Source organism: Pseudoliparis swirei, chromosome 9, assembly GCF_029220125.1.
Source record: "Pseudoliparis swirei isolate HS2019 ecotype Mariana Trench chromosome 9, NWPU_hadal_v1, whole genome shotgun sequence".
Classification (NCBI taxonomy): domain Eukaryota; kingdom Metazoa; phylum Chordata; class Actinopteri; order Perciformes; family Liparidae; genus Pseudoliparis; species Pseudoliparis swirei.
Genome location: NC_079396.1, coordinates 8247004 through 8259351, shown reverse-complemented (window position 1 = coordinate 8259351; position 12348 = coordinate 8247004). Strand labels below are relative to the sequence as shown.

General features: G+C 40.7%; 1 protein-coding gene across 1 annotated transcript in view; it reads right to left on the bottom strand.

Annotated features, from left to right (window-relative positions):
• celsr3 (cadherin, EGF LAG seven-pass G-type receptor 3) overlaps positions 1–12348 on the bottom strand; it is a 105029-nt gene that overhangs the window by 34819 nt on the left and 57862 nt on the right. The window contains exons 15-16 of the mRNA XM_056422351.1: positions 3098–3239; positions 1295–1415 (exon numbers count right to left, since the gene is read on the bottom strand). Coding sequence (XP_056278326.1) covers positions 1295–1415; positions 3098–3239 — 263 coding nt within the window. The remainder of the gene's footprint in view (positions 1–1294; positions 1416–3097; positions 3240–12348) is intronic.

Here is a 12348-nt window from a genome sequence, read left to right as displayed (position 1 = left end):
GCTAAATTTGATTGAGAATATATATTTTCAGCACTGCATTTTGAAAACAGAATGATGGTGCTACCATCACTGTTTTATTAAAAAACTTGTTTTAAATTTAAATTCACTTTGGTGTATCACCACTGTGTGTTTAAAAAAAAAAAAATCTGCTGGAGGTAGAAAGGTTTCTCAGTGTGTCCTTAAAGCGTAATTTAAGGCGCGCACCTAAAAGCATGATATGCAACAAGTTTGGAGGCCAACGTGTTCCAAGAGACAACTAACAGACGTGTGTGATGTGTCAACTTCAAACCTCACGCTCACATACACGGAGATGTGGGACACATCTTAAGCTTAGTAGTTCGAACTCTGAATAGAAAAAATATGTACATATTCGTAGACTCTGGGTTCTGCAGGAAGAAGGACAATATCATTTAAATTAAAATAGATAATTGAAGATTTTTGAATAAAAAACATATCGGGCCGAAATGTATTATTCTCAGAATTCAGAGTATTTCTTTTATGTCTTTAAATGCGTCTGGAGGGGTTCTTTAACTAATTACAAAACACATTATTATCTATTTAAAGTTGAATTTCTCACGTGAAACACAGAGTCACTGTAACACTTAATACAGAGTTGTGTGTTTTATTTCAAGCTTAACTTTTCAAAGAATCAAGAACAAGGAGCTAAAAGACAACAGGGCACCATGAGGTTAAGCACTTTGTTCAGGGGCAATATCAGAGATTAAAGATTAGGGTCAAAAAATCAGATTAAGGACGGGATAAAACAGGGTTAAACTTCCTGGCAAAACAAACATATCAATATACAGACTCGCGTATTCACACAAGGCAGATAAATCAATATGTAGGAATGATGTGTGTATCATGTTTTTGATGTAGTTTGTGTGTCTGGCTTAGTCCGTCAGACCATCAGACTGAGATGATTACTGTCTGGCTTAAACCAAAGCCAAAGTGAGCTGTGGAGTTACACCCCCAAAGTCCTTCTAATCCTAACAGCATTCAATGTGATGATGGTATAAAACAAATTTATACTAGCTGGTCTGTAACCATTCAAAAGAGATTAGAACAGCTACTGTCCAAAAGCTCTGTAATATGACGAATAACTCTCTAGTTAATAATAATCAACTAAAAATGGGGACAATTTGCTGAAGAAATGAAGGCAGGTGCTCTACTATGCTTGTTGATAATCACTGTTTCCAACAGCCCTTTTATACACTATACATATCACTTGAGCAAAATCAGCATTCGATCCACAAGCACGTGCATGTGCGTGAGTGTGTTCATGTCTCTTGGTTACCTTGCAGTGACAGTGTCCACTGGTCTTGTTGCAGTCTGGGTCGAAGCCCTGATTGGCGTCACAGTGACAAGGCCCACAGGTCGGAGATCCCCACCAGCCCCGGGGACACTGGTGATCAATCCTACACACACACACACACACACACACACAAAACACACACACAGACAGACAGAGAATCAGTACGGAAAAATACATAAGTAATAGAGCGAATCAAAACCTTTATTTGAACCAGCTTTCATTCTGACTTCTAACTAAAAACTAACTTGTGAGTTTGAAACAGAATTAAAAGAGAAACAGAGGAAGCAAAGAGAGGGATCAAGGTGATAAAATATTGAGATTGAAAAGTGCAGGGAGAAACTAAAGATAATAAGCTTTGGCCATTGAAAAGGCCAGTAAGACAAGACTTGAAAGAATATGCATTTAGCATATGTTGAGTCATAGTAACCATGACAAGCGAAGATATGAAAAATGATGTTTTAGAAAAAGGTAGCTAATAATTCATCTTAAACCCGTCTTTTTCTAAACTGCTGGATTTAAAACACACCTCAGATTGTATTACTCTCATCCATTCTCTTTGCTCACATCTCATTTACTATAATGTGTGTTCTCTGTGTCAAAAGGATCACTGAGGAGATGATCACTTTTCACAGCTGATGCAGATTCTCACACCTGTGTCTTTATTGCTCCTTATGGGGAGTTTAGCAGAGGTAATCTCAATAGAATATTAGGATTGACTGCATTTCTCCAGAGATGTTCTGTTCCGTCTCCACACCTTTCCAAATGAAGCGTCTCTCCACGCTGTGTGTTCTTGTCTTTTAAAACACTCTACGGGCAACACAAACACATCCAGAGAGACAAATGCTTCGTCCAATCAGAACTGAGGAAACATAGGCTGCGTCTAAACAGGAACCTGTGCTCTCATGAAATTAGTTCAAATTGATTATTAAGATTATGTATCACCATAGCTAACGTGATCTTAGTTTAGTCACCTGGGCATGGCAGGGCTGCAGCTAATGATTGCTTGTTATTGTTACAGGTAGACAGTATACTATTGTCTGTATATTATTTTCTTAAAAGCACAGATTTTCAAAAACAATATTGGACATTTTCGGTACTTTAACTTAAAAAAGGATAATTAATACAGTATCAATATTATCATCTAATAACATATCATGTAATTAAAGAGAGTTAGAAGGAAGATATGATAAATGAACCAAACTTTTAAATTGGGTCGTCTTCATTGAAGAAGAAGAAGAAGAAGAAGAAGAAGAAGAAGAAGAAGAAGAAGAAGAAGCATGGGGAGAGAGGGAGGCACATCAAGGGAAATAAAAAGAGAGAGTAGAGGCATATTTTTCATCAGCCGATGACAATAGGACTGTGTGTGTCTTTGTGAAAACACACACCAACCAGATTCAAAGAAGAGACACACACAAAGAACAGATCATGTGACGACAGCATAGCTGCAGGGCCAGGAAAGAAGGGAGCATGGGGTGAGGTCAGGGTCACGCTCGCTTCATGCAGTGTTACACACACACACACACACACACACACACACACAGATAACATTGGTGTGTGTGTGTGTGTTATTACGGTAAACCCACACTCATTCCACTGTGGATTACAGGAGATGGGGGACAACAAGGCAGAACTAAACACACCCACACACAAACACAAACACACACACACACACCCACACACTGGAACAGACCGTATCTGAGCTACAAGCGGCATCGATATGTTTAGACCCTACTGACATCCCGCAGGTAAACCGGAGCTCAAATGTTGAGTCAATCGTGTGTGTACCTGTGTTGGCAGTACTGCCCGTAGTTGTTATCTCCACAGTCACAGATGTATCCATGAGAAGAGCTGGGCTTCCTGTGGCACTGCGCCTCGTTTTCACATGGATTCAGATGGCAAGCGTCAGTGCAGCCTCTCCCATAGTAACCTTGGGGAGAGGGAGAGAGAGAGAGAGAGTTCCCATTAGTCATGGTTGGAGCAACGGACCCGTTGACCGTCTTGTATAAGCAGCACAGGCGCTTTTCGTTCGTGGTTTCTTTGACTTTGGGGCAGTATAAGAGTGAACTGTATTCTTCTCTTGTGAGAGATGTCCTTCCCTCTGAAGATTATTGAATGTGTGCTATGTGTTTGAAGACAATTTCCGCGATAAAAGAGAGGAAGGAATAACTTCACATTTTTACATAACCAAGTACAAGTACTTACATTTGAGTACTGAATAATACCATTACAGTTGCAGTCATACCTTTGAAATCCTGTTTTATTTCCAATGCTGTAGCATTAAACTTGAGTTTTTTCAGATACAAACAGAGCGAATCCACCCTAACGTTACGGTACAGGGAGAGCAAGCCAGGAGGACACAGCTGAAAACCTCGCAGCTGAACTAATTGGTGCGGCGGGGACTGAAGTGGCTGCACGTGTCCACGACAATGCACGCAACATTGTGCTAACTCTCCAGGACGGGTGTGTGCCGGGTTATCGTCGCAGCTCGGCGGCTTATGAGGCTTAGCGGACGAGAGGTTAACGTCATGTTGCCGTATTGGGTGTGGTTGAATCAGAGTAGTGGTATGAGTATACGGGAACATGAGAACAGTATCAGACCCGATACCCGATAGTGGTATCGGCGCCTGTCTAAATTTGACAATCACGGTCTCCTTACAAGTCAAATACAAACACCACCTCGGAAAATATGCAATGCTGTCTTTTATAAAATGCATTTATATAGAACAAATTCGCTATTTTTGGGGTTAAATGTTCGAAAAGTGTTTCCAAAAACCACAATCTTTCCATAACCTTTACCAAATGCTTTGAGTTGCCTAAACAGAACACATCTGCTATGGATGCCTGGGAAAAACATTGAGAGGACAACTAATAACATACATTTTTCAGTTCAAGGTAACTTACTAAAATACTTGGGGCTTCACTGTAAGTACATTTTTATTAAAATATCAGTGAAGTAAATCGGATTGATATTCTGGTCTTTTACCACTGAAAGCAACGCATTAAATAATTGGCTTATTTTGAAAATCAAAATAATGACACAGGAAATACGACAGAGGCTCAGGCTTTCCCCATGTCCGTGAAGACTTCCCTTGTCTGTGCACAACGACTATTGAAATCTAAAGATGCAGAATGTCCCTCTATGTCAGGTTCTTGTGACAGGCTGGACGCAATATAAATAACAAAAAAAGCACTCTTTAATGAGGCAAAACAGTTTACAAAAACACAAGGTCCAAAAGGGGCAGGCAGAGAATCCAGGTTCAGGGCAGGCAGGGTCAACGGGCAGAACCAGGAACACGGACAGGACGACGGGAAAAGGACATGGAACTAGAGACGACAATCCAACAGCAGACAAGTGAAAGACTGACACAATATATAGGGGGGGGGGGGGGAAACAGGTGTACGACATCAGACAGTAACGAGACAAGAGTGGCTGAGGGCAGGTGCAGGGAATTAAACAATTAAGACAGAGAAGACACAGAGGAGACATAGGAGACACAGAACACAGGAGAAACAGAACAGGGTGTTACACTCTATTTCCAATCAATGCACCAGAAATAATAACCTGTCAGTTCACAAGTACACGTCTCAAACATCAAACAGGGATTATCACACACAACCCTTTTCCGACTCACTCTGGCTGGGCCAACTCATGGAAAACCATCCACAGCTGCATTACAGAGCTGTCAGTCACTCAGAATGAAACAAAGTAACGCTGCCTGTGAAAGGAAATGACCACCACTGCTCTAGAAAAGTCATTAAAAAACGTTCCGGTTCAGCAGCAAATAACACAAACGATTACACTCCAAGCATGAAGCAAATATTACACTTATCTTTGGGAACTATGCAAAAGGAGGCTCTTATGCTGCCATTTATTGAAATGATAATTTGAGGATTCACCTGAAATCAAGGAGGCGTTAGATGTGTTGCAGCCTTTCAGTAGCTGTTCGAGCTATAATGCTCAGCGGTAATGACATCTTCTAGAACTAAAAGCTACCTGTAGCAAAAATATCCTGGTTTCAGATCTTCAAAATTGTATTATGTCTGTTGTATCATTGTGACATAAATGAAGATGAAACAGAAATGAAAAACAATACATCAAATAAGCCATGCCGTCATTGACAGAGAAAAACATTGACTTTAGTAATATATTGTGTCCTCTCCATAAAAGACTAAACATGTTTAAACACCGTGAACGGGAAGCAGGAGCCAACCTCTCAACCATAAAAACACAATGATTTTGCCTCAGGGAAAGCAAAGACGGCACTTCTGCGAGCCACAACGAACCACACACTACTTCCCACAATGCACTTCAGTGTGCGACTGTGCAGCGCAGTGAATGAAGCCGTCAGACACTTCAACGCGATCCCTAGACACAGAGCCTCTACGGGTAGATGAAATCAAGCATTCTGATTGGTTGAAAGCGAGTCATGAGGTGTACTCTACAGCCATATTGTCCGACAGCTCTTTACATTTATCTGAGCGCTCCATATCAGTGCGCACTCAAAATAAAAATAATGGTAGATTTTGCGTGTGTTCACGTCAGCAAACAATGCTTCTGTTAGCGTGGTAAAAACCCGTAGACGTCAGGGACACGGCAAAACTAAGTTCGGTAAAGTTGAAAAGATATTCACAGATTCGGACTTCCCGGCTGTTTGTTTGTTGTCATTTCGAGACTTACGAATACATATGCATACTATAATTTTATGACCATATATATTTTGTCTTTTAGAGACCAAAAAGGAACGTTCTTCTTAGCCTCTAAAAGCCTCTCAACTACTCCAAAACCAAATACTCACGTTAATATTCATATTAATACTAACCATTTTGCGAAAAGCACAAAACATTGCAACCTTAAAAAGTCAGATATTACATGTTGCCTTGAATGTTGTGCTGATCCCTCCGACTTTCTCTCCAGCACAGATCTCTGCCTCACGTACAATCACTTCGCCTCCGTCAGCAGGAGACTTCTGCTTTCAGGGCGCCGTTTTAATTTGACAGCACTGAACAGAAGGTCGTCTCTCTAGACTAAAGTGTGTGTGAAGCTCGTTGTGGTCTGAATTCCTCCCTCTAGAGCTGACAAGTGTGTGTGTGTGTGTATGTGCGTGTGTGTGTGTGTGTGTGTGTAGGTGAGGCCTGTGGCCTTGATTGCAGCTTTAGACACATGCAAGGTTTCAAATGATTCTCTCTCTCTCTCTCATTTGTTTCGCGTTGTTCTCCAACTCTGCCGCTTGAACACACATACACACACAAAATCAACTTATATTCGCCCTTTACATCCTTACACTTTCACCATGGCAACTGACGAAGGCAACGACAGCATTAGCTGTTTTCAGACGCTTATAATGACACTGGCCTTGGCACACCAATATGGAAGAGAGAGAGAACGAGAGAGAGAGAGAAAGAGAGAGAGAGAGAGTCTGTAAGAACAAAGAGATGTAAATCATTTGTGTGTATGTGCGTTTTTGTCTTTCACAGCCAGGGTCCAGGAGCTTCTTTGGAAAGTTATGGCTCTCGAGCTGTACACATCTGGTTTTAGGCCCTTTATTGTGCAGAGCATTAGCTTGACTTCTCCTCACCACCAGAATCAGGAGAAAATGAATCATCCGTTCAATCAGTGTGTTTACATGATGGTATAATTCGAATCTTGCTTTAGTCGGACTATGCTATCTTTTGGGGGATCTGCTATTATCCCAATATACATGGCAGTGAGTAATTCGAATCATTGGCCGAAAGCATGTCATATCCGATACGATAGGTGGCGCTGTTTTCATTACAACTCGTGGTGATACAGCCATTTCCGCTTGACCTCTTCACCACGACCAACAACAACCAACAACAACAACATCAACATTTCGAGAAAGATGGCGAACAGAGAGCAAGGCGAAGCTACATCCCTCTACTATTCTTGCATGATGTTAATAGGAGTACAGCGAATGCAAATGGCGCTATTGGCGTTGTTTGTTTGTTTTCTGCCGGCCAGGCTGGCAGTGACAACTTATCGTCTCTTTCGACTTCCGGGTCACGACATGGGAGGGAGGGAGGGAGGAGGGCGGCGGGATCTCAAGCATGCGCAAAGACGCAAAGTCCAGTTCCTAATCCAATTCACCGTTACATGCCGCGATAGTCGAATTATCAACCGGATCGGATCGAGTTATCCAGGGGTGTTAATCGGATCGTAGTCGGACCGCACATAGTCGAACAAAGGTGTTTACATGAAACGGATAATTCGATTTCAGTCCGACTAAGCCAGTTATTCGAATGCATGTAAACACGGTCACTGAAACCTCCATTCATCTTCTGTGTATCCTACTGTCTTCTCTCTGACAGTGGAAGATGGTGGATTTCAGAAACATCTAACAAAACTGTGTTGGTGGGAAAACAAAATAACACCAGTGAACATTGAGGCCAATGAATATGTGCTGTGTGAACGTGATTGCTCACATATGAAATTATAAGCATCCATTTTAGTACCCTTGTAAATATTGGAAGTGGAAGAAAATGGTTGGAAACAATCCATAAAGATCCAGTTAAAGGTATCTTTAAAGGGATTTAAATTTGACTAAGGCACACAAAAAAAGATTTGATTAGGTCAGGACATATTATGGTTTGTGTTAAAATAACCGCTTGGTTAAGGTTAGGAGAACTTTGTCATTATAGTTACAGGAAACAATATGTGGTTAAAGGTCGGGAAAGCGTGTTCATGCTTTAAAAAAAACACTGACTGTCGGTTGGAAACGAACCGCAGCCTTCTTAAGTGAGATGTTTTGTAGAACCATCAATCCACCCCGACATCCTCTCTACATTGACTTTGTTGCTCGCTAATAATGCCACCTTACTTTCTCCTTTGCTTTGTCACACGTCGAATGGGGCACTTCAGGGTGACGATGTCATTTTTCTAGAAGACAGTTTCAAAATGTATAATACTGTGATTTATGAGCAGTACTATTAATGTACGTTGAATTACTGAAAAACAAGGTAGATATACACTACCGTTCAAAAGTTTGGGATCACTTAGAAATGTCCTTGTTTCTCAAAGAAAAGCATTGTTTTTTTCAATGAAGATAACATTAAATCAATCGGAAATACACTCTATACATTGTTAATGTGGTAAATGACTATTCTAGGTGGAAACGTGGAAACGTCTGGTTTCTAATGAAATATCTCCATAGGTGTATAGAGGCCCATTTCCAGCAACTATCACTCCAGTGTTCTAATGGTACATTGTGTTTGCTAATCGCCTTAGAAGACTAATGGATGATTAGAAAACCCTTGAAAACCCTCGTGCAATTATGTTAGCACAGCTGAAAACTGTTTTGCTGATGAGAGAAGCTATAAAACTGGCCTTCCTTTGAGCTAGTTGATTATCTGGAGCATCACATTTGTGGGTTCGATAAGACTCTCAAAATGGCCAGAAAAAGAAGTTTCCTGTGAAACTCGCCAGTCTATTCTTGTTCTTAGAAATGAAGGCTATTCCATGCGAAATTGCAAAGAAACTGAAAATTTCCTACAGCGGTGTGTACTACTCCTTCAGAGAACAGCACAAACGGGCTCTAACCAGAGCAGAAAGAGAAGTGGGAGGCCCGGTGCACAACTCAGCAAGAAGACAAGTACATTAGAGTCTCTAGTTTGAGAAATAGATGCCTCACAGGTCATCAACTGGCAGCTTCTTTAAATGGTAACCGCAAAACGCCAGTGTCAACGTCGACAGTGAAGAGGCGACTCCGGGATGCTGACCTTCTAGGCAGAGTGGCAAAGAAAAGCCATATCTGAGACTGGCCAATAAAAGAAAAGATTGGTATGGGCAAAAGAACACAGGCATTGGACAGAGGAAGATTGGAAAAAGGTGTTATGGACAGATGAATCCAAGTTTGAGGTGTTTGGATCACACAGAAGAACATTTGTGAGACGCAGAACAGGTGAAAAGATGCTGGAAGAGTGCCTGACACCATCTGTCAAGCATGGTGGAGGTAATGTGATGGTCTGGGGCTGCTTTGGTGCTGGTAAAGTGGGAGATTTGTACCAGGTAAAAGGGATTTTAAATAAGGAAGGCTATCACTCCATTTTGCAATGCCATGCCATACCCTGTGGGCAGCGCTTGATTGGAGCCAATTTCCTCCTCCAACAGGACAATGACCCAAAGCACACCTCCACATTGTGCAAGAACTATTTAGGGAAGAAGCAGGCAGCTGGTATGCTGTCTGTAATGGAGTGGCCAACACAGTCACCAGATCTCAACCCCATTGAGCTGTTGTGGGAGCAGCTTGACCGTATGGTCCGCAAGAAGTGCCCATCAAGCCAATCCAACTTGTGGCAGGTGCTTCAGGAAGCGTGGGGTGAAATTTCAATAGATTACCTCAACAAATTAACAGCTAGAATGCCAAAGGTCTGCAATGCTGTAATTGCTGCAAAAGGAGCATTCTTTGACGAAAGCAAAGTTTGAAGAAAAAAATTAATACTTCAAATACAAATCATTATTTCTAACCTTGTCAATGTCTTGACTATATTTTCTATACATTTTGCAACTCATTTGATAAATAAAAGTGTGAGTTTTCCTGGAAAACACGAAATTGTCTGGGTGATCCCAAACTTTTGAACGGTAGTGTATTTATGTTAAAATCTCAGATATCAACCAGAGCGTGAGTATGTGGGTTTGACTGGAGAAAAAAAAAACTGGAAAAAAGGGACCTTAAATTTGAAAAGAGAGCAGATGGGTTTCAGTGGAAAAAAAGAGAAAGAAACTATACTCTAAATTATCATACAAGGTAAAGTCAAACTTTCTTCCAATAGCTGATTACTAAGATGAAGAAAAAACTCACTATACTGTTTCTCAGACGTACCATTCATTTAGCTGTACAACAGTGCCACGTACCTGTACTTTTTTCGGTTTTAATATCAAACTTAATCGATAAATGACATTCCTCGGTGAGGAGTCTTTCATCACAGAGAACAACTGATTCAGCACCTTGAGGATCTGGCATCTACTGTAGGTTGGAAAACAGGAAATACAGCTTGAAACTCATAAATCTCTTTCACCCAGGGGGTCCCAGCTTAATATACTGCAGCTGCTCACCACACCCACAAACAACAACATCAAGCACTTCTCTGACATACTCCATCTGAAGCAATTGGCATGTGTTGTTCTCAATCACTATTAAACAAGAACATTGATAAATGGCTCATTACTAAAGCAGCGGTTATGAGAGTTCCTGTTGTCAAACCCTGAACGTATCTATTCTATATGGGTTTTTAAACAGCTCAAGGAACTCAAGCAGACATTAATCAAGATGACTGTAATTTATATGATATTATTCAACTTTTCACCACAGTGATTTAGCCTGTAGCAACTTAGCAACTGGCAGCAAATGTCACGGAAATACATACAAGCACAAGCTTACGTAATGCATACGTACTCTGAAACAAACATAAGGCCAGATGTCTCTGTGCTTTGTCATGTGTGTGTATTGGACAAATCAGAGGTGCTACAAAGCAGATGCATGAGAGAGCCACAGGGCGAGTTTCAGCACCAGGCTAAAAACACACGTACACACAAACGCCCCCGCGCACACAGTAACACAAACATAAAAGAGAATTATTCAGAGCACACCTCTATTTATTTTGTTTCTTTCTGCTTATTAAACTTTGATTTCATTTGTCTCGAAGCCCCATCCATTGTTTAACAGTCTCCATTTGTAATGCTCATTGTGCTGATGAAAAGATAATGATAATGAGAGAGTGTCTGTGTGTGTGTTAACAGTAAATAATTCCACGGACATAAAGTTTGTGCATATGCTTCGTGTGTGTGTGTGTGGATGTGTGTGTGGATGTGTGTGTGTGTGTTCCATGTGAACAAGTCATGGTGTTAGCATGAGCTCGCGGGCTGTGCAGGATGCTACAGGGATAGCGGCGCCTCTCTGCTTCCTCTCCCATGTTGTCAGGCCTGAGGCATTCTCACTTTAACAAACTATATCCTCCGCGAAACACACACTCCTTCACCCAACCCCACCCTCAACTCTCGTGCTCTCATTTCCAAACTTTTCTTTCTTGTAAAACTCTCAGAAGATGTCTCTTCTTGTGTGAAAACAGCCGGTGTCAGCAGGACACGTTCGCTTTGGCCGTTTGGTCACAGAGGTGTGACAAAGTCCACTTCGGTGCAGAGGTTGTCTAACCTTAGTAATGCAGACATTTTCAGCTGAAACGCACAACATACCATCATATTATACTATTTTGCTCCACCAGACACAACCTTCAGTCAAGTCCAGAGTCAACATGAACAAACAACATAACCAAGAATTATAACCCCAATTCTCTTCTTTAACCCTTCCTCAAAAAAACTTTAAATTGAAATGTGGTCTGGCCACAAATAATATAGTAATATAATATATATATATATATATATATATATATATATGTAAGGGACACCACCTATCACAAAAATGCAACACGAGAGTGGAGGGTTGTTCAATATAACGCTCCTATTGTTTCGAAGCTATTTGTCATTTTAAAATGATAATGCGTGAGTAAGTAAGTAAAGTGTTATATTGCACTTATCACAGTGTCACAAAGTGCAGAACAAAAGTCAATTAAATCAATTTGGCAATAAATAAAGCTGTGGGTAAGACTCAATATATCTGAAGGACTTGAATTACTAATTTACAACATTGAGAATGTTACCAGCAAAATGTCTCCATCAATTGAATGCATGCTCTACTTTATAATCTTATAATATCAAAGCAAGTGACTGATATGCCCATTTAGAAAGTACCTCCTCTTAGTGTACTTCTCGAATGTTTCTGACTGCATATAACCACGACTTGTTTTCAGGGCTGGATTAAAGGAGTCCAGGTTCCCAGACAAACATTGTCTTGATTTATTTTTTATTCATTAAAATAGGACTGTTTGTGGCCTATTCAAAACTTTGTTCCTGACATAAAACCATTATCTATTAATACCGCATTGTAAAATTAATGCATTCAAAAGTTGACATCCAGTGAAGAGTGAAAGAGAGAAATTATTAGCAACATGTACTTGAATTTACT